This window comes from Diprion similis, chromosome 10 (genome assembly GCF_021155765.1).
Source record: "Diprion similis isolate iyDipSimi1 chromosome 10, iyDipSimi1.1, whole genome shotgun sequence".
Lineage (NCBI taxonomy): Eukaryota > Metazoa > Arthropoda > Insecta > Hymenoptera > Diprionidae > Diprion > Diprion similis.
In genome coordinates this window covers 11,915,818-11,941,100 of record NC_060114.1, presented here as the reverse complement: position 1 = coordinate 11,941,100, position 25,283 = coordinate 11,915,818, and the positions used below count along the sequence as shown (strand labels likewise).

General features: G+C 35.2%; 4 protein-coding genes across 6 annotated transcripts in view; 3 read left to right on the top strand and 1 right to left on the bottom strand.

The window, feature by feature from the left end:
- The window catches only part of LOC124411491 (E3 ubiquitin-protein ligase CBL), a 30,934-nt gene extending 27,767 nt beyond the window's left edge, over positions 1 to 3,167 (top strand). For 2 of the 3 annotated variants that reach the window (XM_046890623.1, XM_046890622.1), the window contains exons 6-7: positions 1,990 to 2,254; positions 2,425 to 3,167. In XM_046890623.1, coding sequence (XP_046746579.1) covers positions 1,990 to 2,254; positions 2,425 to 2,939 — 780 coding nt within the window. In that variant the 3' untranslated portion in view covers positions 2,940 to 3,167. Of the gene's footprint in view, positions 1 to 1,989; positions 2,255 to 2,424 lie in introns of those variants that run through there. The other variant, XM_046890624.1, reaches the window with a different exon arrangement.
- A 3,298-nt stretch (positions 3,168 to 6,465) lies between these two features.
- LOC124411497 lies at positions 6,466 to 8,385 on the top strand. Its single transcript, XM_046890637.1, has 3 exons — positions 6,466 to 6,564; positions 7,365 to 7,499; positions 7,593 to 8,385. Exons 1-3 carry the CDS (start codon positions 6,544 to 6,546, stop codon positions 7,716 to 7,718), a joined length of 282 nt encoding a protein of 93 aa, XP_046746593.1. The 5' UTR covers positions 6,466 to 6,543; the 3' UTR covers positions 7,719 to 8,385.
- A 948-nt stretch (positions 8,386 to 9,333) lies between these two features.
- Positions 9,334 to 13,385, bottom strand: LOC124411490 (peroxisome assembly factor 2). The gene is made up of 6 exons (XM_046890620.1): positions 12,909 to 13,385; positions 12,286 to 12,771; positions 11,971 to 12,197; positions 11,446 to 11,854; positions 10,986 to 11,291; positions 9,334 to 10,521 (listed from the first exon to the last, which is right to left on the bottom strand). The coding sequence occupies exons 1-6, from the start codon at positions 13,342 to 13,344 to the stop codon at positions 9,896 to 9,898; spliced, it is 2,490 nt and encodes an 829-aa protein (XP_046746576.1). The 5' UTR covers positions 13,345 to 13,385; the 3' UTR covers positions 9,334 to 9,895.
- A 2,161-nt stretch (positions 13,386 to 15,546) lies between these two features.
- On the top strand, positions 15,547 to 24,815 carry LOC124410919 (ras GTPase-activating-like protein IQGAP1). Its single transcript, XM_046889649.1, has 26 exons — positions 15,547 to 15,684; positions 16,268 to 16,364; positions 16,439 to 16,673; positions 17,064 to 17,208; positions 17,430 to 17,587; positions 17,690 to 17,824; positions 17,958 to 18,042; positions 18,273 to 18,367; positions 18,464 to 18,623; positions 18,981 to 19,144; positions 19,240 to 19,374; positions 19,601 to 19,760; positions 19,857 to 20,102; positions 20,201 to 20,349; positions 20,432 to 20,575; positions 20,649 to 20,939; positions 21,011 to 21,175; positions 21,334 to 21,447; positions 21,538 to 21,872; positions 21,979 to 22,203; positions 22,321 to 22,711; positions 22,812 to 22,991; positions 23,068 to 23,197; positions 23,283 to 23,550; positions 23,657 to 23,938; positions 24,043 to 24,815. Exons 1-26 carry the CDS (start codon positions 15,645 to 15,647, stop codon positions 24,401 to 24,403), a joined length of 4,890 nt encoding a protein of 1,629 aa, XP_046745605.1. The 5' UTR covers positions 15,547 to 15,644; the 3' UTR covers positions 24,404 to 24,815.
- The last annotated feature ends 468 nt before the right edge of the window (positions 24,816 to 25,283 follow it).

The window sequence follows — 25,283 nt, the reverse complement described above, 5'->3', positions numbered from 1 at the left end:
TGTACAACAATTTTAAGGCTTTGCAAGAAAATCAATTTTTTTTTTAAATTTTTAAAAAAAATTTTTTTTCTTGTTTTCACTCTTCTCATTGCAACGAAAAGAGCTTTTCAATATAATTACGCTTTCTGCTAGCTTGACGTAAGTTTATTTGTACAATAAACGTACAAGTGTATGTATCGCTATAATTTATGATTCAGGTACAAAAATCTATCCTCCTTGCCATTACAATTTATAATAAACCACCATTGATTACTATTACAGCATATTTGCCGAGTACGAATAAATTTAGTGACGATTATTCTAATGTACCTACCCAATTTTTTTTTCTTTTTTTTTTCTTTCTGTGTCTCCCTAGATCTTTAATTTTATTTTTATTTTTTCACTTTTTTTTTTCCCCCTGTGAATCTTTCAACCGAATAATTATTGTAAAATATTAGGTATCTTCAAAGAATTTTTAAATAAAATTATTATTATTATTATTATTATTATTAGTAGTAGTAGTAGTATCATTATCAATATTACTTTCACTATTAATGATAACGAATTGAGTTTAATCTTGTGCTGTACTTGAATGCAAACTCCAATTCTGGTTTTGCAAAATGATGTTGATTTATTTATATACACTTCTATGTATGTGTACTGCAGTGTATATTCCCGAAAAATTGTACAAGTGTTTGCTTTTCTTGATCAATCTTGTCATCGTCAATTATAATTACCGGCAATGGATCTAAAGCGACATATATTCTGCAGTAATTGATCTTTTGAAAAACCCTGCATGCTTTTCTTTTGTCTTATTTTTTATTGACGTTTTTTTTTTTTTTTTTCCTTTTTCTTTTTCAAACCAGGAAAACCGTTCTTATTATTATTATTATTTATTATTTATTATTATTTTACACTGTGTTGTCCGCTGGGTCCAAATGCTCTGCCCGCTGCATGAAAAGAACTAATTGGAAAATGTACGTGTATTGTACTAAAAAAGATCAGCAAGATTTTGAATCGAATCCATCAGGTAAGTGGTCAATCGCATTTAGAAGGACCCTAGCTTGTAGCTTGTCTTTCAATGGACTTATTGTATATCGGAACTCACATCGATCGCAGTATTGTTGCATCATAGTGTTGTACAAGACAATACAAAAATTCATAATTAAAATTTGTCTTCAAGAATGTTTTTGCTCACGAAAAACCTTGCGCAAGTAAATTTCATTCATGTGACATTTGCAATAGCACTCTACTGTCTGGAAAATGTTTACAGACATTTAGTCTGATCCCACGTGTTCTTTATATCGATAAGCAGCTTTTTTCAGCCTCTTTGGTATCGGTCGTAAAGTTTTCACGAATAATTAATCGTATCGAGAGAAACTGCAATCAAGCGCACTTATATTTTCTATTTTGCTGTTTTGCTTTGGTGTTTATCATTATTATTATTATTATCATTATATTCTTGCCGCTTGAATGTTAGTTATGTACTTATTCGTATGTTTTTTATATGTAATTTTTTTCATTTTTTTTTTCTTTTTTTTTTTAATCCCTTATGCTACAAAGTTTATCGCCCGGTTAAAAAACACCAAATTTTCTCAAATTTTTTTTATACAAATACACAGTCAAAGATAATTTTTCTTTTTGCCCTGTTCAAAGTAGCACGCTAGTTAATTACTTATTATTTCAAAACTCATGCCTAATTCGAATTACGTATTTTTCTCTCCCTCTCTCCCTTCCTCATCGCCTAGTGAATTGCGTTATAAATAATTTTTCCTAAATTAATTCGGCAATTTATAACTCAGGTTGACAATTACATTCGAACGGGCTTCGTTGTAAACACACAAGTATAAAAAGAAAACAAACGATTTGAAATTACTTAGTTTTCCAGTTTTTTTTTTCTTTTCTTTTTTCTTTCTTCAATCTTTGATCTGCAAGATTTGATGAAACTTTTCGCTCGTAAGAAGTAACGCGTTTGCTAAACGTTCCGCTTATCCGGTTCCGCTGTTTTAGGATATAATGGAAATTTGCAACGGTAACTGTGGTCTGATGTACGACGAGTCTGACGACGAGGACGATTTCAGCTCCATGGGCTCTCCTTTGCCGCCGAGGAGGGCTGTTCCCAGTCCTCCTTTACCACCCAGGCGACCCTCGCCATCCCCGACACCGATAAGTCAACCACGAAACACCCGCCACTTAACAGTGCCAAAGGAAAATGCGCCGCCACCTCCGTTCGTCACCGTAGTAACATTCAGTGAAAGCCATCAAAACAATCAAGGTAGATATTACAAATATTGAGACATTATACCAATTTTCTTACTCAATATTGGCCAGATATTTCATAATCATCGAATCGATGAGAGTTTTTTTTACTTGTTTTTTTTACTTGTTTTTTTTCGATATATATCAATCTTATTTTCAACCATCTTCTGTTTTATTTTTCATCAGCAAACACAGAAGCGAGATACGATATGCTGCATCGAGCTTCTTCGCCGAGTCCCATACCTCCGGCAATAATACGACCACATGCTCGTCCGTATCGAGCGCCACCAGCTCTACCTGAGAAGGCTAGGCGCCACACGTTGTCCGTACCTCCGGTCCCTCCGCCCTTGTCAGCACCTCGTCCTCCAAAGTTGTTGAAAGATACGCACGATACGCAAAACCATCAATATGAGAATACGATAATAATACCTGGCACGCGACAGCATGTTGTTAAAAATATAAATCTAGAATTGAACAGGGCAAGACTGTCGGCCCTGATGAGAGGAAGAGACGAGGCCGGAGGGCCGATTGGTAAGGCGGAAGCTGCGGCATATGAAAACGTAAACATCGAACATATATCGAGATTAACTGCCCTGGGATTTGCGCAAGATGCGGTGATACGAGCACTCGGAATAACCAGAAATGATTTAGAAATGGCTCGCGATATTCTACACGAATTTGCCACCAAGTCAAACTCTTAACCAGGTACAAAGATTTAAATACGCTAACTAAACTTATATTTAGTCTTCTTTGTTATTTATGTATTATCGCAACGTTAGTCACAGATCTTATTGTTTATTATATTTTCAATACATTATTACCCTTTCGTTCTATACCAAGAGTAAAAAGAAAAGTGAACGCAAACCAACGGCGTTGCTTTGAATGGCATATCCAAACTGTATTGGAGCAATCGGCAAGCGATTAGTCTTAATTTAAAGACTGTTTTCTCTCGACGATTCAGAAATCTTGATTGTCAATTTTTTTTTCAATCGGTTGACAGAGGTCAGTTTTTACGATTGGTTGTACCGAGACTCTCGCAAGTTTTATAAAAATGAAAGATGACAGACAAACGCAGTTGAATTCAATAATTCAGACGGCGATATTTAACAAGTATTAATTGAACCTTATCGAACAACAAGCCGAATGTTGATGGTCAACATTTTGAAGATACAATTGATGAAGACAGAAGTGTTACATTTTATAGACATTTTTTATGTATTCAAGTCAGATTTTAAAAAGATTGTTTCCTTTCTCTCACTTGTATTTCAAGACTTGTTTGTATTTATTTATCCAAGGTTCGTAAAACACGAGATTATATCTCGTTAGAGGACAAATATAAACATGAAAGAGAGGAAAAAAAAGAAAAATAAAAAAAGAAAGAAAAAAAACAAATCAATTTCAATAAATCGTACCGCATAAAATTTTAATTATTATATTTATTTATTATTGTAAACTATTCAACGTCAAATGTGATATTTATGTTTATGTAATACGTACGAAACGTACATCATTTTGTCATATTTATATAGACATATGTTTCTAGGTATGATTATAAAGATAATCATGCGTAGTTAGTATAGCGATAGGTAATAAATATATATATATATATCTAGGGATGAAGAAAACGAAAACCGAAAAAAGTAAACTATGTATAATAGAAATTTAGATTTAAAGCCCATAATAACTAAACATACATACACAATTATTAACTCTGCGTAGACTGAATGAATTATGATATATCCGTACACGTAGTATTTCTGCGTATCTGTGTAATTTCCTTCAGAGTTTAATACTTACAGAGATAATCAGCGTCTGATATGAAGACCCGAAATAGTACTATAGTTTAAAATTGATTTTATTGGATACGCGTCAAAACATTTGCAAATAGTGTAATAGACGTCTAATAGTATACCTATACAAAACCAAAATGTTTACATAAACCATCAATTCGTACCTACAACTTTACATGTAACACGACCAGTAAGGTGTTTGAAGAAAAAAAGAAACAAAGTTAAACATCAGTATTATTTCATTTGCTTTCGTTTAATCCCTGCACCCTTCGGTTCGGTTCTTGCCAGTCTTAGATTTAAGAAAGTCTCCAGACTTGGCAAAATTTCCTAAGATTTTAGTTTTGTCATATATTGGAATAAAAATCGCTAACCGACAGACTGCTTTGTTTTCCTACCTCGCATAAGTTGATAATCAATAATCAAACAACCTTTATAACTGTTTTCTTGTATTTTTTTTTTATTTGATATTTTTATTATAATTTTTCTTTCTTTTTTCTCTCGCTACTTTTACGCGAATTATTAAAGATATTAATGAATAATGACACGACGTCTTTGATAAATTCTTCTCAGATATATTTAACAAGAGGAAAGGGCATTTCAAACTTATGCATGGGATAAAGTGTTGAGAAATTTTTTCGCTCAAAAACCCATAGTTATTAGAAACTCGACCACAAATTTGATACGATAAGTTTTCTGGGCACAAAAGCAGGTAAAAGTAATTAAAAAGAAGAAAAAAAAAAATAAAAAGAAAACCTCCCAACAGCCTTTACGATAAATCAACAGCTTTATCGTACGGCTAGTATTTTTTATTATAAATCTAATATCAATAATCATAAAAGAGTCTTTGATATACCCAAAGAATTGGTAGAGGCTTATTTAGCATACCCAAAGATATCGTCGTTACGATGTAATTGTTTCGGTTATGTAGTTTGAATAAAATTAGAATTTGGTGAGAAATTTTTTATTTTTTTTTTGAAACATTAAAAAAATATTTAAACACCAACGATTAAAAACTACAACAACTCACTCTGTATTTTCAATACCTAAATTCTACACTCTTTTCCTCCGTAATTATATTTTCATTTGAATGAGAAAATAATATTACGTCAGACTGTGCGGACTTGATTGTTGTTTGATAGTTATAAACTAGCCTAATCCGATTGTTTCTGAAAAATGATGCATAAAGTTTAGGTGAAAAAATAAAAAAAGAAACAAACAAACAAGTAATAATAATAATAATGTTAATCGATTAGTCAACTTACAATTAGCTTACCTATACCCTACCCTATTTTTCTACATTGAATATTCCCTCTTAACGTTTATAATACCTGTATACCAATCGGACGCGTTTAGTAACGTGTAAAACTATTTATAATCGTCTACCCGGTGCATATTATCTGCATATTACACGCAATACGAGTTGATAATCGCACGAGGTCTGGAATAAAATAATTAAAAAATCCCTGAATAAACGTATGCTAGTATCACGATATAAGATCTCAGGATAATCGATACGTGATTTATTAAACACTAGCAAGTAATAATTATCCTCCGTATTACTAATAGTGTGGTGCATTACGTTATACTTACCTACGCACCTGCGTAGGTATAGCAATGTAGAGTTAATTATAAACTATTAATTTTGTTATTATTATTATTATTATTATTATTATCTTCATTATTATTATTATTGTTGTTATTGGCTGCATAAATTATTCTTTTATGTATACTCCGAAATAAAACAATGTACATTTACCAGTAATATTACTTACTTGTTATAACCTAGTATAATAAGTATTGCAATTTTGTTACAATTTTAGAACGTTTCATCTTCGAGAAAGAAATACTGTATTTGTGAACTTTGTTTTGCTGGTACGCAAGATACAAGACATCTCTGAATGACGGCGAAAATGAGGGGTAGGGGGGGGCATAAAAAACAAAGTACAAAGATGACCGAAGAGAATATTTTGAAATCCAAACGAAACGAGTGAGAAAAAAAAATATATACATAAATATATATATATATGTAAAAAAGGCACGTGCAGAGGAAATGATTTGTGTTAACGACTCGCTTCGATAACTGTAATCTTTGAATTTTTTTAAAAGTACGTTGACTGCAACCGATTTCTTGGAAGCAATCTGTGCTATGACACATGCTTGTAAATGACATTTGCAAATGAAATTTGGGAATTTTATTTGTAATTGGCATTGACCAAAACTCTATGTAAAGATAAGCACGTGCGTCTAACTAAGAACGTTTGAAAAAAAAAAAAGAAGAAAAACATTAACCAAGGGTAGACACTCTGTAGACATGGGCTTACATTATCAAAGTCTTGTTACTAACACTTTGAAGATCTTCTCTATAGGTGATTGGTTTTTATTAATTATTTAAGACGCGGTAGAGGGGGTTGCTATTATATGTATCCGTCTCCGAGTACTGATAAGTAATAGAATATCGTTATACGCGAGCGCTTTCAAGCTTTGGATCGTCTCCTTGCCAGAGTGTAATATCGTCATGATTTCCAATACCCTGAGAGTAAGTGCATTTTACTTTTAAAATTTTTTTTCATAATCTATATACTGAACGCAGGCGAAATAGTACGAATAGGACCAACCGAAAGCAAATTGGACCCAAGGTTTCCACTCGATGGGAAATTCTGGATTTCGGAGTTTTCGTTTTAATTGTCTGATTCAAAAAGTCGAAATCTCATTCTTACTTTATACTTAGACACGTTTAATTAATTGATCGTCATAATTGCATTGCAACATGCTATTGAGAAAGTGCAAACCAATTACAACAAAACATCTTCACTCAAGAAATCTGTATTAACTCTGAGCATGTGAACAGCGAACGAGAAACTTTGGAGGTTTATCAAACGATAACTGATATAATCGCATAGTTGAATAGTCTAGATCCAGAGTTCAAAATTATGTTTATGTTATCGTCTCGTATCAGCTCAGTAACGAGCGAATTTAGGCCACTGCTCAGGGACTGCGGACTATGTCCATGAAACGGTTCTTGGGTCAAGAACAAAAGAGCCAATATAAGTAATAGAACTGATTCTAGAAATGAAGAGAATTTGTCATAAATGTCTATTAACAAGATTTGCCTAGCGTGGAAACTACTAGCGAACAAACAATATTAGCTCTGGTCTATTCTTCGCTCTGAACACACACAGGAAAGAATTTTAATAGCTCACAGTAAACGACGCTATTCCTATTCTCCTAAATTATCGTGACAGAAGATGTAAGATGATGGAATACGTTGATGTAAGCCTAGCTTCTAAAGGTTATTGATCAGCCTTGTAATTTGATTCATTTGATTCAAACACACAGTTTACTTGCACAACCGTTTTTCTGCTGACGCTACTGCTCCTTGGAGATTCAAACGGGAAGCCCATAGGTCACAACATAAACCCGCTTGGACAACCCGCATTTTTGGATTCGAGTCGAAAACCCTGCACTCCAGAGGTATGTGAAGAGTGTGCATAATTTAGAGTTTGAGAAAATAGACCTATTGGATAATAAACTAATTTCCGATGCAAATATGTATTTGAATTACAGACCGACAGCATATGCCAAAGATGCGCAAAGCAGACAAAAAGTCCGGTAGTTTATCCATGGTGCTGCACGAATCACGAGGGAGCTCGGGAATGGTGTGAGAATTACTTGTTCTACGGCTTACCCTAAGGATTTTTAAATTCTTGGTACAAATTGATAACTACGTTCAATTTTCCTGTGATATTCTCGCATTGGGTTAACTTGACTCCCTACCGAGCTATGCAGCTTTTTAAAAACTTGAATTCGACAAGTCTCGAAGTGGTTTTAAGTTTGCTATTAATAGCATAAGATCAAGTACTAATTAAAATGAAGCAGTAAGCGGTGCACTTTCAAGTCTACTCAAAGAGCTCGGTACTGAAATTATAACCAATATACGAAGAAGATTGTTTCCTCGTGAGAAGCGAGTAACTGTAACCAACTAATTACTGCAATTCAACGCAAAGGGGTCACATGTCGGGGCGCTAATTAATTTGCGGACTTTGCTCGTCTGTGGATTCAGTTCAAAATCTGTGTTTCTCATCTTTCACAAAAATCAAACTGTACAATTAGCAGTTACACACAATTACAATGAGTTCCAATGAATGCAAAGAAAACCGTCAATGTTCTACTGCTGTTGCGCATATAATGTTGATGCAATGTTTGGCTTGGTTGATTATTTATTTATTTATTTATTGAAATTGGATTCGCGAATCTCTGTTTACGAGAAGTTTAATACACTTTATATTCTAAACTTTATTGTAAAAATTGTGAAAGAGATGAGAAAGGAAAATCTTGACATTCTGAAATATCAGATAATTCAAAAATCTAATTGATCAAGAGGCTAAAAAAATGCTGAACTTTTCAAAACAATTTTACTCTATAAAGTAACAGGCTGCAATTTTTAAATCAGTTGCACCCAAACCTTATTTTTCTTTTTCCAACATTGAATTGAAGTGTTTTAAATCGGATATGCATTCGGTAATTTCTGATGAAATACTTTAGATTATCAGTTGCAAAATTTTAAATTACCGAAATCTCTACGTCGTTATTACAAATCTCCCGAGTCAACCAATACTTTGAATTTGTATTCGATCAGATAAACATTTATGAGAACGTTACAAAAAGATGAGTGGGCGTGCAAGACTCGAATTATACAGTTTGCTCCTTGAACCTTTTTAATATCGTCGGTTTAAATATACCTAATTAGAGTCTACAACATCCATGTCCAATTAAGCTTACTACGTTAATTAGACTCCTCTTAGAGAAACAGATAATTTTAATTGTATCACGTTGTCCAAGGGTGTACGTAATAATGTAATGTCCTATTGACCACATTAATCCATTAATATTTGTTTATCAATTTTGTTATTTTCTGCAATTTCGCCATCATTATCATTTGTTTGTTTGTTTGTTTGTTCATTGTTGGTATTGTTCCAACATTTTTATTTATTGTCATTATTATAATTCCTATCTTATGTGCGCGTGTATATAAATTTTATTTTCTTTAATCACATTATATTCTTGCAATACGTTTACATATCTATACCCATATACCTATAATATGTGTATATTTATTTTTGGCACAGTATTAACGAAACCGCGATGCATTTACTCTGTAATTATTCGTGTTCAAATTTTTCAATACTGTAAACAATTGTATCAGAGACCAAAAAACGAAATGAAAATGAAAATACTCCACATATTGCATAAATAATAAGATTGTAAAATTAAAAAATTTGCACGTTTTGGTTTTCTTTTTCCTTTTCCTTCAGATTGATTTACATTTTAGTTCTCTGCCAATCCTACTTTTTCTACACATTTGGACGATAACTTGTCGGAATAAGTAGTGCAGATCTTGTTGTTGGCAAAAAAACTTACCAATAAATTAAGATTATCATTACATATTCCTTACAATGTAGATAAATTGGCATCCAAGATACACATTGGTGTGTTGCAAGGCGTTTAATTATGGTACTCTATTCCTATTTACCCATGATTAACATGTGCCTCCGTACATGATTTCATGCTTTGACCTAATATCTCAGGAAATTCCATCGCATCTGTCACGAGATGACTGAGTGGCCTGGGCAAACACTGATTTCGATAAGCTTCATCGTAACGCTTCTTTTTCAATTAGAGCAGTGATATGGGATGTAATAATCAGTACGGAAGACAGACTAAAATACATAACATAGATATGAATGAAATTGCAACATTAAATTCTTGTGTCATCACGATTCTGATTTAAAAAAATATGTCACCCTGGAGAATGGCGGACCTAATGTGCATGCTTCGTACTGCGTAGAAATATAATTTCAATTTAAAATCTACCGAACCGTCGGACTCAATTCATATCTTAATCTTTCGTAACGTTTTAATTCATCTTTGCTGACGGAAGGTGTGATATTTTTAGCTGCTTTAAAAAAGTCATCTTTGGTCACAACAACTTTATCGTGATCCACGAGACTATCATTATCATCTTTTGTCTCTTCGTCGGCGTCATTCTTATTATCGAGTTTCTCTAAATTTCTACGCACTGCGAAAAGCCAGGCATTTGAACAAACTGCATATAAATCAGCGCCGGTTAAATTGTCTGGTAATATTTCAACAAGTTGATCTAGTTCTGCACCGTTATCAAAGAATTTGAACGATCTAGTCAGCGCCCTCAATATACTCAGCTGTGATTTTTTATCTGACGATATTCCCACGTATAACAATTTGTCAAATCTTCCGGGTCTTAGCAATGCTGGATCGATTAAATCTGGCCTATTTGTTGCCCCTATGATAAATACGCTTCCTTTACTTCCCATCCCATCTATTTCAGCTAAGAGTTGCGAAACAACACGATCCATCACTCCTCCGCTATCTCCGTTTTTTCCACGATTTGGTGCCAGTGAATCTAGCTCATCAAAGAATATCACACATGGCGCCGATGCTCTTGCTCTTTCGAATACTGCAACAATTCATTATAACGCTCTAAAAAAATGAATACTATTTATCGATGTGTTTCTTTAAATACAGTAAATGATGTTCGACTGTTTGACGGAAAAAAATGCTGTTCTATGCGAGATTTGAAATCTTCCAAAGAACAGAAAGTAAAAATTTAAAGATCTGAAAAATATTTTCGAGGAAAGAAAAACGAATTTCAAAGCTCCAATGGAGTATCTTGTGTGGAATTTTTCGGATCTTGAATGATTTAATTTTTTCTCCCCACGAGGGTTTCTAAAGACACAAGTAACGTCCTCTATGAAAAACTTGTCTCGCTACGACAAACCGTTCTGCGATAATACAGCTATAATGTGTAGAGTAATGGAACATCTGTAGGTCAGAACATGACTAACAATGCAGATGAGTCGATATAGAAATTCTCCAAATTGTCGACAGTCAGTTTACGACAAAGTGATTTGTTCCTTTTACCTTGTCTGACATTTTTCTCGCTCTGTCCGACGTACATGTTTAATAATTCAGGTCCCTTCACAGATAGAAAGTGAACTTGACACTCGGTCGCGACAGCCTTAGCTAAAAGAGTTTTCCCAGTTCCTGGTGGGCCGTATAAAAGCAGACCAGTTCTATTGAGTCCGACATTATCTGACGTCAGCAATGGTAGCTCTATTCTCCGTAATATTTCACTCTTTAAGTCTGCCAGGCCTCCTATATCCTTCCAATAGACTTTTGGTACTCGCGGCGCACCTATCCAATCCGAATACCTCGACTGCATGTATTCTGAACAACAAAACTCACGAAATTAGCTGATTTGGGAAAGTCCAAACGAAGATGACAAGGGAATGAACAGAAGGGTCGCAGTTGAGAATTGAGGGTTGTTCAAATGAATAGTTCCTTTGATCACTAGATAAGTTCTTACGGAGGGAGATATTACCATGGGCCTTTGAAAAATCCTCCTGCGTCAATGTTAGTTCAGAGATTCCAGTCTCGGTAGATGAAAATCTGCTTCTAATTTTGGCTGCATGGAGAACAAAGGCATTTAGATCGGCGAGTACAAAGTCTGTGCATAAAGCTGCAACTTGGGATAGATCTACTTCGTTTCTGAACCCCTTGGTGGCCAAAAGCCATTTCAGGGTTTCAACTCTCTGATTTGGATCCAAAGGTTCCATAGAAATAGTTTCTATGAAGACTTGCTGCAAGCTAGCAGGTACCCCTGAAGTATCGGCAGTAGCGATTACAATCAAAGGGTATTTAGTACCCACTTTGTACAAATTTCTCAACTCGGAATCAAATGAGGATATTATTCGCTCATCTTCTTTACCCTCTCCATCCTTACCAAAGATCTACAAGACGAAATTATTGGTGAGTATCGATAATGGATCGAAATTGGGTCGTATAAAAGCGTCGTTCAATTTGGAATGATCAGAAGCATCAGCTATTGGGACGACGTAATTATTACCTGAATGTTACTCAGCATTAAAATGCACGGTACGCAGTTTTGTGCATTGTGGAAAACTATTCTAAGTTTTGCCTCTGTTTGGGCGCTAGTCAGAGATTGTACGTCAGAAAAATCGACTTTCAATAAATTCAGGCCCATTCTCTCTGCAGCAATTCGTACTAAATTAGATTTCCCACTGCCTTCGGACCCCTCCACAAGAAATACAGGTCGTATATCAACAAAACTATCTGAAAATTTTCGATATCAAGATAAAGGTCACAGCTAATCATGTTTGCTTTCCGCCTGGGACGAGTCGAACAATTATTTCAAACTCACCGTGCTGAATGAAGGGTAAAATACAAGCTGTAAGCATTTTCAAAGGCTTTTCCAATGCCGGTGGACAATTACTCAAGAAAGAGTTCATCACTTTGTTGTCATCTAATAACCCATCTTTGAATTTATAACCAGAGATTAAATGACGGCACGGAAAGTAGCTATGGATATTTGATTTTTGAACCAGACTAGTTATGCCTCGTACGATAAAACAGCCTTTCCGTGGATTTTGAGTGAGTTTATCGACATCCAAATGTCTGACTTTGAAGAGAACTTCATTGAAGTTGTCACGAGCCACTAGGAACTGAAAGCTGGGTGCAAAATTTTTTATATCAACGGAGAAGACGTCGTTTTCCCTCAGATATCGAGCCTCGGAAAAGTAATTATGCAGTAAAGTATCGACCAAGTCTTCTGGACATTCGTATGGATTTGAGATCAAAGATATCTCAGCTTCTTTTGCAATCCCTTGATCAGGATCTGAGGCTGCGACTGCAAGTGTAACAAGACTATTAAGTAGAAGGCGATATAATGCGTTGGAGAAGTTTGGAAAATAACACGTTCAAGCCTTAACTTCATTGCGATCCAACTGATTGGATATAATCAAGTAGAAATATGCAATATCTTACTTATAAAATATCGATCCGATTCAAATTCTGTGACGCTTAGATAACTCTGTACGTTGAACTTCATCGTTTCCGACATCACAAGCTCATCGGTGTCAACATGATTACTTGGAAGAATCGTCACCTTGTACTTCTTCAGAGAAGATGTACAGCACACGTAGTACCACGAAATAGTCGAAACGTTAATTAACTTGGCATTAGCTAGAATGCACGAATAAGTATCGACGTAATTGGTCGTGAATGACGATTCTCTGTCGATAGCAAGGTGTAGAGCCTTGTCAGGAATGGACTTTATTCTTAGTCTCATTTTTATAAGACGTAAAAGTTGCAAACGTGTGTAGTTAGCCATAATCAATGGTAAAATAAAGCGAATATCGCGATTCATCAATAAACGAGTGACAAATGTTAACCGTTTAAGATTGTAATCGGAAAAGAACATTTTTTTTACTTCGTAATACAGAGCAGAAGAAAAAGTTGAAAAAATTGAAAAAATCGTTTGATTTGATCAGTGTGATGGAATTAAATGAATTTTCTACCACTTGAACTACAATATTTTCAGAACGTAATTGATATTGTTAGGTTAGGCTCAGGCCTGACATAGCTATGAAAGTATAGCACATAGAAGTTTTGTAAAAGCGAGTTTAGGACTCGATGATCGCCTCCGGTGTAACATATTCCAAACGTTTCAATCACGCAATATGACCCTTGACCCTCGATAACGCGAAACAAAAACACAAACCAAACATAACCTCAACAGATATTTTACCCTAACCTGGGTATGCATAGTTCCAACTTAATCGCGTAAACAGAACCGGTGTAGAGACTGAATCGACAAAAATATGGGATGCGAAATACGGATGTGCAGCATCGTTTTATGTTTACAGTATCCAAGTTTATCCAAACAGCATCACGCACTTGACAAGCGGATCCATTAATAACAAAGCACAGTCAATCTGATACTGAAATCGTGCTGAAATCGTAAGTAAATATTCATGGGAACTGAAAATTATGACTTCCATCAAATGCAAGATGGCTGCTTTCTAACAGATATTTCCTTTCGCCTTTGCCTTACAACGGGTGACTTATTCTCACGAATTCTCTCATATTCCTTTTTTGCCTTCAATTAACCTACGAACGCATTTAGTTTATTTTTAATAGGATGGCAAACATTTTATCTATGAGTCGAATTTGATCAATTCATATAACGGGCATCATTTTGATGATGCGCAAATAGGGAGGATTCATCCGCCTATGCATAGGCAAATCGAGATACATTCGTGAAACAATTGTGGTTTATACAAACGGTCAATTTTTCATACTGTACGCATTATTTTCTCTATACTAAGAGATCAGTGTTGCTCGGTCAAACATGTAACATTTTATGTATCGTAGGTAAAAAAATTAATAATTCTTACCTGGATGTACGACTTGAAACCGATGATGATCGGCTTTGATCAGATTCACTTGCCGCGCGTATCTTCTACCATATATTTGCACATGTTTCACTCCAAAAACGATGTATCAATGATTCAAATTTCACATACAATCACTCGCAGTTACGAGAAAATTCTATTGCCATCGGTCGATTGTTTACAAAATGGAGGCGCGATCATTTGTCAATTGTTTATCGTTACGTCCATGTCGCAGTTCATCCCGCCAAAACTATCCGACACGATCGAAAAGATGGTGGCGCGTTAATTTGTCAATTGTTTATGATCGTTACGTCGTAAGCTGGTCCCGCCGCCAAAAATCTTTGACGTTATGAAATTGAATCACGAACTCACAGGTTTTTTTTCTTATTTTTATATTGGACTGTAGAGACGAACTAAAATACTTTAGACATTTTAAATACTATCGTTTGACAACGATTTCAGAGTCTACTTCGGTATTGATATCTATAATCGACATGCGACAAGAATAAACTGAAAGAAATTAATGACTCTGTGGCGTTAAATAAAGCTTCAATGAACGTCTGTTATAACCATTTCACTGCGAGCCAAGCACTGCACAATCCCTCTTACTGCTTAATTTAGAGTACGTCGATAAATGAACGAAACATTACTCACAATTATTTCGATCGCAGCGAAGAATCGTCACACGGATGTCCTCAATATCATAACACGACAATACAATTATCACTCACGATTTAGAGTCGAGTTGAGATACCGACACTAACTTTACGAAGTACAGAAAATTTGAACCGACCTGTCTTGCGTGCACCTTGAGGTGAGCAGAATCAGTTTGACACTCACCGCACTCACTCGTCACACTAATTATCCTTCGTATGTCTGTTGGCAAACAGAATTCACACTTACAAGATATTATTGACGAAAGAATGTAATTCATTCACGATCGTTATCCCTTCGAAATGATCTAATCTGAATTCAACTCTATCCGATCCGAAGTACCGAATGTACAGAATTAAACACCGAAACAAAAGAGCGACCTCTCGATTCGTTGGAAAATGGCAGCACCTCAACCTTTCGATTGGCCGATGTAACTGCGAACTGAAAGGTGATTGGCTCTGGTGCAGGCAGTCGGTGATGTTTCAGCCAATCGCAGGAGAGCCGGCAACGAAAAAACACCTGTTGTCTCGCGTACATCCCCCCCCTTCTAGCCATTGTGGAGTTTGAATGTGAAATAATGTAACGTACTGTCTGGCCGTAATAACACGAGCATCACTGTTATCAATACTTAATTAAAACGAAACGCCTGGATCATCGAAAGCAAATTTACAACATGAGGGACGTTGCTCCGATGACAATTATCCCTCAAAATGGCAAGTTTTTATTCTTTCAGTGTACTTGAATAACCACACGTCGTTGAATTAACCAAACTCTGTCAGATTCAACGATCGTTTAAATGGCTCGTGGTCATTTTGCACTCCATCGTTTCTTGCAAAAGTTAATTTATGGCAATATCCATCACACGGATTACTCATACTTATTTATACTTGAAGTATTTTCTTTCATGTCATCTTTTTCACGTATCTCAAACGCGAAAAAGAGCTTGACAGTCCCATTTTATGCGCAATTCTGAACAGAAACACTTCAACACATTTTTATTTGACGCAGAAATGAAGAAATGGCATGAATTCTACAAATTTACACTGTACCATGTATTTATTTCTGCGGCAAATGAAAATGTATCGGAATATTTTCTTTCAGAATTGTGTATAAAATGGGGCTGTTTAACCCCTTTTTGCGTTCGTAGTGCATAAGTTTCGATATTTGAAAATATATACGACACTGTCGAAATCGACTACAGCACTCCTTTAACGTTATTGCATCCATGCCTCTTCTCCAGATTGTTTTCCTGAACTGTAGCAGGCTGTCTGATTTTCTTCCTTTGTTTTATCACAGCAACTGATGAGGCCAGGAAATCGGCTGAGGAAATGGACGAACAACGGCACAAAACTGTCGCATATGAATACCTTTGTCATTTAGAAGAGGCGAAAAAGTATAAAGGCTATGACTTTACGCTTACTCGATTATTTATGCGCTTACTCATTTGTCTTATCCAATCCTGCACAGGTGGCTGGAGGCATGTCTGAGGGAGAAACTACCAGCAACTATTGACCTTGAGGAAAATTTGCGGAATGGAGTTTACTTGGCAAAGCTGTCCCATTTTATCGCACCGGATGTTTTGCCTTATAACAAAATATATGATCCAGAACAGAAACGATACGCTGTTGCTGGCCTCCAGTTTCGCCACACAGACAATATCAATCATTTTATAAAATGCTTAAAGAGCATGCAACTACCTTTGGTATGGAAATCATTCAGAGATATTGAATTAAACTAAAATGAAGATTTTTCATGATTTTTCAAATAACTATTTGAATACTTACTCAATTGACTAATTTTGAGTGGATATTTGAAAGACGGCGTATGCTGGAATATATTAGCAAAGGATTATGCAAAGTAAAAAATGTTTGCACAGAATTTAAATATGTTACAACCAGCTTATCATTTCTACACACAATTTCATGAGATCATCAAATATCATATTTAACAAAGAATTAAATTGAGAAAAAATTTCGACATAAATTTATCAACGTAAATTTAAACAGTTGTATTGACAATTTTCAATGTAATTCGTATATTAATATTCATTATTCAAATTTTTTCAATTACCCAATATACTTTTTCACCGCAGACTTTTCAACCAGAAACTACAGATATATACGACAAAAAGAATATGCCCAGAGTTATCTACTGCATCCATGCGCTCAGTACACATTTATTCAAAATGGGGATGGCTCCACAGATTCAAGACTTGTATGGAAAAGTGAATTTCACTGGTATGATTAAAAATGCCACAACTCCTTCAAGTTAACTGAATTATTCCAAGAATGATCACTGCCAAATCAAGATCCAGATAATCCAAGAATAACTATTCATTCAAAGTCTGAACAATATCATAAACAGAAAAGATTATTTGATGTTCAATAATGTCACTCACAATTATTTATTTTCCACCTAATGATGTTTTTAACTTGCTAATTACAACTTGATTGTTTAGATGAAGAGATAAACGCTACGAGCAAAGAATTAAAAAAATATGGACTCCCAATGCCAGCGTTCCAAAAAATCGGTGGACTATTAACTAACGAAATGGCAGGGGATACAGCTGCTTTGCACGCGGCTGTCATTGCCATAAACCAAGCCCTTGATGGGGAGGCAAGTAATAAAAATATATCATTATGTTAAAATAGGCATCATTCGTACCTGTTACCTTTAATAGTTTATCATGTTATTCATTGTGACGTATCTGTTTGTTAGATGGAAAACGTGATGTTAGGAACCCTCCAAAACCCTGCTGCGAGATTGAAAAATATTGATTCTCGTAATATTCGTCAATACTGCGATGGTTTATCTAAAGCTAAGGAATTGAAGACACAAGCTGCACTGAATAGGGTCAGAAATATAAATGTTTAGTCAAATAAGGGAAATAAGGGATTTTTTCTACTTTCCCATCTCGTGCCCTTCTGATATTTTTTGTAAAATAGTCAAAATCTCAATTGTTCATTTTCACTTTTTGTATTTACAGTCTCTGAATGATAGCTATGTTCCTGATGCTTACGACGAACTGTTAACCCAGGCTGAAATCCAAGGACACATCAATGCGGTAAATGGTAAGAGATAGAGAAAAGATTTTAGGTAACTTATTTGACCACTTTTTTCCTAGAACGATCGTGATTTTATTATACATATGTTGATACTTTACTCTTCGACGTCTGTATCTCTTCCGATGCGTAAAAAGTACATTCACACAATTCCAGTAATTTTTTCATTAAGATTATTAGTCTACAGGCACAAAGATTTTGAAAAGAAAATTAATATGAACGTTGTATATTATACACAGTTCAGTGCGCTCTAGAAGATGTCGTGGATTCTGTTCACCAAGGAATCAGTGAAACTTTGATTAGTGCTTTGAGTGTGAGAGCACTTCAATTGAAGGTCAGTTTCTTTTTTTCGTATATCAATAGCTGGTCTGGAATCTGCTTTGACAATGCACTGCATTTTTAATCAGGAAACTTGTCATTTTTGTTACAGAACATTGTAAACGAAAATGCTGAAATGTATGCAAAGGAATTGCTGCAGTTAATAGAAACTCCAGAATGGAAGAACGAAGCTGCTGAGCATCAACGCTGCAAAGATTTAGTTCAACGGTCTGTCGACATTGCTAACGGAATAGCAGATATTTCTCAACGACGTTAGTATCTCACAGAACCAATTCTACTCCACTCGTTATGTATTGGTAACAAGTATTTGTCAAATTTAGAGACAACAGATTATTGCCAACGGTATAAAGTGCGTTGCTGCCTTATAAATTTTGTAGGCTTCTCCATAATTTTCAAAAATAATAATTAGTTTTACATCGAACTTGTGAAGGGAGAAAAAGTTCAATTAGTTGCTTTGTTTTTTTACCACCAGAATGTTTCAAAATTATGATTCCAACAGAATCTACAGTCTTTTTTGGTTAGACTGATTGAAATTTTTTCAATTTCCTCCATTTCTGTAGATATCTATGAACATTTACTGACATTTTCAACTATTCAAAATATCGTAGGTACAGAAGCAGTTCAGTTACTCAATCACACGTTGCAAAATGGTGATCAAAGAGATCTGCTAAACTCACTGATGAATCCAAATTTGGGTTTAGCATACTATGTCGATGAATTCGCCGCCCCTTTATATTACGAGGAGATGAAGATCGACCGAATTGAGTCTGAGGTAACTCATACTTGGATATTAAATACCGAAGGAAAAATCGTCTGTATTTGATTAGAAATAAATTTATCAATAAATGAGTATAACTTGTATTACAGAAAGATCTCACGTACAGTGATATTATCGTTAGCATCAAAGTTTTATCTTCAATTGCGGCCATCAGCAAAGCAGTCGACACTGGGAGCCCTGAATTAACATACCAAGCACTGACCCACCCTGAAACGCACATTATGGCAAGTATCTGTATGATGAGTTTTAAATCAAATTTGCATATTTAATATTGAAAGCTCAAGTGGGTTATAATTTGTAGAAATCAGAATGATTTTCAGAATCGATTCTAATGTAGAGCTTCCAAATTTTCTTAGATCTAATATCTCAAAATTGTCGATTTTCAAAGGTGTAAAGCTTTTGAGATGTATAGGTAAACAATGTCATATTTAATGGTGATGATTTATGTAGCAACTCGATATAGAGAATAAGGTGAAGTATCACAGAGCATTAGCAGCAGCTCGTCTTCAGAAGCAAGCGGTATTTGTGAGCGAAAATCCTCTTTTGACGTATTTGGATATCCAGGAATGTGTAGATATTGTAAATCAGCAATGCCAGGAAGACAATGAAGGTATAATATAGCTATGCAATCGATATTGAGTGTCTTCCAAGTTCTCGAGCTCTGTAATTCACGTAATTTTTGCTAATTACTGTTCTTTATTGACAGTTATCCTGGTACTGAATGAGTTGAACGGTGCAGTTATAGACAATAGTAGAGCTGGTGTTATCAATGCACTTCGAAACCCACTCCTCAAATTGAAAGAGCAGATATCTCCAGCTGATGCCTCTTTGTATTTGAATTTGTTCAAAAAATCTTTGGAGGAAAATCATCCTGATGGGTCCGAATTGTGGCTCGAGGATGTTAATAATGTTGCTCAAATTGTTGTTGACGAAGTGGAGGAAGTGCAAGCTGGTAAACATATCTTTTATTAATCAAGTAATGATTGAGGGGTTCAAGTGAATGCACAAAAGTGGCGGATAAAAAATGTATTAATTAATCTCGGTTTTCAGCTTGCACATTTTTAACTCAAGTCAACATCGCCGTCCATCAAAATGACGCTGAACTGACCTATGACTCTCTGCGATCAACCGATCTAAAAATAATTCCAAAATATAAGGAAGACTATCACAAATTCTTGCACAAACTGAAACAGCATAAGGTAAGTTATCATTTAAGACTATGGAATAATTTTAATATTGTCAGTTTTATAGCAAGAAATATTAAATGATTATTCATTACAGTTACAAAATTTCTCTGGCCCGTACATTCGTTACGTGACAAATACAGGAAATGAAGCGTACCTCGATATGAATAAGTGCAGCTATACCTGGGACAAACCAAGTAATGCTTCGGAAACGTATTACATCAGCAACACCGATATTGAGGTGAAAATCAGCTTTAGAATGAGATTGATGTTGACCACAAAAATCGTAGTTGACAACTTTTGTGTGATTTCAGCATGTTATAAACAAAGTGGAGATCGAGGAGCTGAAAACAAACTTAAGCAGAATTAACGAGAAAGCAATTGTTAAGTTGCAATCAACGATTAGAGGATATTTATTACGTAAAAAAATATCCGATCGCTTCGCCGAATTTCATAATAACATTAACAAAATCATCAGTATTCAGAGATGGTGGCGGCGAATTTTACAGCGAAAGTACTCCGCTACTATCTCGACAAAGAATGCCAACGAAGAAAATAATTCCCAGCAAAACCATCAAAATGTTTACGATCAATACAAAAAAGAGGCAAGTTTCTGTGTACTTTAGTTTCATACTAGATCTTGCTTGTAATTTACCTATTGTAATTTGTTTTGTAGGAAGACAAGGTGATTAAAATTCAGGCCTTATGGCGTGGAAGAGCGGCAAGGAGAGCTTTGCACTCTCTTCTCCATCTTGACAAACCGCCATTTTCAAGTGTAAGAAATTTCCTGCCAATTTTAGACTTTAACGCTGAAGACTACGATGAGGATCTCCAATTACAGGTATTGCCAAAAGAAAAAATTTTCATTCATGAATTGAAATTGCAATTACAATTACGGCAAAACGATTTTAAAATACCAGAATGACTTCATGAATGAGGTAGATAGTTGAAACAAAATATCAGAAATGATGAAATTAGGAATGATCAATTTATTTTCAGCAACTCAGAACAGAAGTAGTTCAAACAATAAGACATAATCAGAACCTCTTACAACAGTTGAATGACATGGACATAAAAATCGGACTCCTCATACAGAACAGAATAACTCTGCAGGTAAGTTCATGATCGAATTTTGCTTTTAAATCGAACGAATCTGCAACTATTTCCATGAATACTTGAATGAAGGAAATGTTAAAATTGTAGGATGTAGTGGTACACGGAAAACACCTGGAAACGCTTGCAAAAGATAAGATAACAAATCGAACTAGAAAGAATTCATTTAACGAAGGGTCTTCGCACAAAGGACTAAAGTCTCTGACGAAAGAAGGCCGTAAGATGCTGGAAGGATACCAGCACCTCTTTTATGCCCTGCAAACTAATCCTACGTACTTATCAAAACTTTTATTCCTCTTGCCGCAGAGCAAGACCAACAAGTTTTTGCAAAATGTTATCCTGACACTATTCAATTTCGGCTCAAATATGAGGGAAGAGTACTTACTGCTAAAACTATTCCGCAGCGCTCTTCAAGAGGAAATTCGGTCAGCAAATTTCGATATCAGTCTCATATGGAATTAAATTTTTCGAGTTTTATCGAAAAAAACGTGCTCTATATGAACAGTGTTTATAAAAATGTGATACTTTCAGATCTAAATTTCAAAAACCTTCAGAAGTAGTGACTGGAGATCCATTGGTATTAAAAATGGTAGTCACTTACGCTCGCCAATTGAGTGGGAAAAATCCTTTGCGCCAAATAGTGGGCCCAATCATAGAGAAAATACTTGCCGATAAAAACATAAATATTGAAACGAACCCAGTCGATATATATAAGTGCTGGAGGAATCAGTTAGAAATGGAAACAGGGCAAACATTGTAAGGAAGGATAAATTGTCTTCGATGAAATTATCATTTCTTAAAATTTCAAGAGCTGTCTAGCTGATGAATACTTATGAGAAGTTCATTGACTCATGTTTTTATATCCTTCTGCAGAAATCTTCCATACACGGTGACTCAACAACAGGCATTGAGCTATGAACAAGTGCGACACAGACTCAACAACGGCATAACGCTTTTGAAGAGTACAGTTATGGAGTTTCTGACGAGAATTACAGAGTCTCGCAAATTAATTCCATTTGGTATGCTTTACATGGCCAAAGTGCTCAATGACACTTTGACTGAGAAGTTTCCAAATGCTGCTGAAAAAGATGTCCTGAAAGTTGTCGGAAACTTGGTTTACTATCATTTTATCAATGCAGCTATTGTCGCACCCGATGCATTTGACATCATAACTCTCCCTGTAGATAGATCACTTTCTAACGACCAAAGACGAAATTTGGCTAGCATAGCCAAGATCCTCCAATTTGCCGCATCTAAAAAAGGGGTAACTGAACATTAATACTATGTTTGTTAAGTCTTTAAACTTTGCCTTTTATTAATACTTAATCTGTTGCTTTTTGGCTTCTTCTTCTTTTCAACTCTAGTTTGGCGAAGAAGCCATGCATCTGGTGTGCCTGAATCCATTCATAATTGAGTGTCATGAGAAGTTTAAAAAATTTTTCCGTTATTGCTGCCAAATTGATGAGCTGGAAGAGCATTTCCGTATACACGAGTTCACGGAAGCAACTCTAATACATAAACCTGACATTTACATATCTCTCCAAGTAATAAAAATTGATAAAATATCCATAGTCAAACTTGCTATTGGAATAAATTTGATTTCATTCCTTTTTTTTCAAGGAAATTTGCGACACTCACAGCCTCGTTGTTGAATATCAGGATCAAATCGCTCCCGACCCTCTAGATCCTCTCCACGAGCTGTTAGATGACCTGGGACAAACACCGACGGTAGCTTCATTAATGGGATTAAGTGAGTAGCATGCATCTAGTCTCATTTTCCAAGAAAAGTACTCTTGATCCTAGCGACTTGATGTTATTGGCACCATATTTTCCAGCCGATCCTATTTGCGAGTCTAACATGGTTCGTCTTGGGAAGACAGAGGTCTGCTTAGTGTTGACAAATAAGTTTGAGGTACCTGATAGCGACGATTCGAGTCTGAACAAACTTTTTATTATAACAAAAGAGCTGCTGGTGTCAGTGTTGCCGTTCTTGAAAGGAGACTCATTAGTGGATGCTTTGGCGAACAATACAACACCGATTGAAGAGAAGCGTTATGACAAGAAGTCGTGCTTCCCGACCTCGGTAAAAACTGTCCGTACAAGGTGTGAAATTTAAAAAAAATCAGCATGAATCATTAGAAAAAAAAATTTGGCTGCAAAAGAATTGCCGAGATTAAGTCAAACGGTTTCATTAATGTTTCGTTTGCAGTTCATCTTTAAACGATTGTAAAGCTCAGCTGCGTGCTTATCTCAGTAAATTAGAACTTGGAGGGTGGGTATCGAGGGCAGATGGTTATCAGAACATAATAAGCGCAGTGGCAAAAGATCTTTGCCATAAAAGCAAGTACAGGATTCTCAGAAGAACAGAACTACAAACACTCAGAGCGACAAAACAAAGTCTTGACCAGAAAACTAAGTATTACGAAGAACAGGTACAATTTTACAACGAGTACATACATCGATGTTTGGAGAACCTCAACACTGGTAAAGGGTAATGTAGTTAACTACAGTATTGTTTCAAATAATGAAAACTTGAGAAGATGTGTATCAAATTTTTGCAACTGTTATGCTGATGCTAAATGTAATATTTGACAGGTCTTTGCATGCCTACAAGACGATTCAGAAGAATAATCACGGTAAGTTGAAGTCCAAAATGACGTTGAAATACTCGGCAGCTAAGCTTCAGGAGAAAGGAGTACTGCTAGAAGTGGACGGACTTCCGCATTCGCAGTTCAAGAATGTAATATTCGAGATAAGTCCAACGGAACACAGTGGAATTTTCACTGTTCGAGGTAAATTCATGGGAGTTGAAATGGAAAAGGTTGATGTAGATATCCAGAAATTACTTCAGTTACAATTCGAAGGTGCTCCTATAATGGATATGTTTGGAAAGGCAAAGATCAATGTCAATTTGCTTCTATTTCTCTTAAATCGAAAATTTTATGGGAAAACCTAAATACTGAAGAATGAATGACGAATGAAATTCCTCAATATGAATATTCAATTAACAAATCAAATTTGACCTATTTTTGAGGTCACACTGTGAATAAGACTGAATCTCTCCGAACATAAATCGTGTGAATTAGTATTCTCAAAAACGTGCCAGCTTTGCTTCAATCAATATATGATTAAAGACCAGGTATGATGTTTTTTTAAATTACGAACTAATTATAGATCTAACCGTACCTATGCACAGTGAAATTTTATACTTTAATATTTACGTTGTTGAGCCAGCTAAAAAATGTATATACACATCTACATGTACAATATCATCAAAATAATCGTATTTAATTTTAAATGTTACTTCTACATGCGGAAATATATTTTAATCTGATTATATGATATGTTGACTTTTACCGTTACAATCGAAGGCTCAAACTCTTCCACTTTACTTCAGAAAATGGATTTTAAGGTACAGGCAAGCGGAAGATATAAAGAGATGCCGAGTTCACACATGAAGTTTTAATGCATTTAATTCAGATGACTTGATCACTACATGCCGTAAAATTCTGTCCATAAGATGTAATCATTTCATTGTAAATCGCGTCAGTTTTTAAATATCTATTTATTTTATAAGAGTTCACAATTTGATATTACATACGTACAATAATATAATCGATAGCGCAATATTTTTTGGACAGTATTAGACATAGTATGTCAAGTTGGTATCCTTACTATCAGGAGACGGTGCTGCAACTTAGCTTGTTGATTAGTAAATGTGTTTATGAAGAATGCTCTTTACAGCTCTACCGCAATTTGTGAAAAACAAGTATTATTCAAGTAAGTTAAAAAAATAATCGAATAAAAATATCTTTTGAAGTGGACAGGCAGACTTA

Bases quoted from the DNA above. Each gene is read 5' to 3' on its own strand.
- LOC124411497 (XM_046890637.1), top strand. From the start codon at position 6,544: ATGATTTCCAATACCCTGAGA. The intron at 6,565-7,364 runs GTAAGTGCATTT...TCAAACACACAG, and splicing joins TGATTTCCAATACCCTGAGA to TTTACTTGCACAACCGTTTT. The intron at 7,500-7,592 runs GTATGTGAAGAG...TTTGAATTACAG, and splicing joins GAAAACCCTGCACTCCAGAG to ACCGACAGCATATGCCAAAG.
- LOC124411490 (XM_046890620.1), bottom strand. From the start codon at position 13,344: ATGTTCTTTTCCGATTACAATCTTAAACGGTTAACATTTGTCACTCGT. The intron at 11,292-11,445 runs GTAATATCTCCC...TTTGTTGTTCAG, and splicing joins GGATTTTTCAAAGGCCCATG to AATACATGCAGTCGAGGTAT. The intron at 10,522-10,985 runs GTAAAAGGAACA...GAATTGTTGCAG, and splicing joins CGAGAAAAATGTCAGACAAG to TATTCGAAAGAGCAAGAGCA.
- LOC124410919 (XM_046889649.1), top strand. From the start codon at position 15,645: ATGAGGGACGTTGCTCCGATGACAATTATCCCTCAAAATG. The intron at 17,209-17,429 runs GTATGATTAAAA...TTGATTGTTTAG, and splicing joins TGGAAAAGTGAATTTCACTG to ATGAAGAGATAAACGCTACG. The intron at 23,551-23,656 runs GTGTGAAATTTA...TTTCGTTTGCAG, and splicing joins GTAAAAACTGTCCGTACAAG to TTCATCTTTAAACGATTGTA.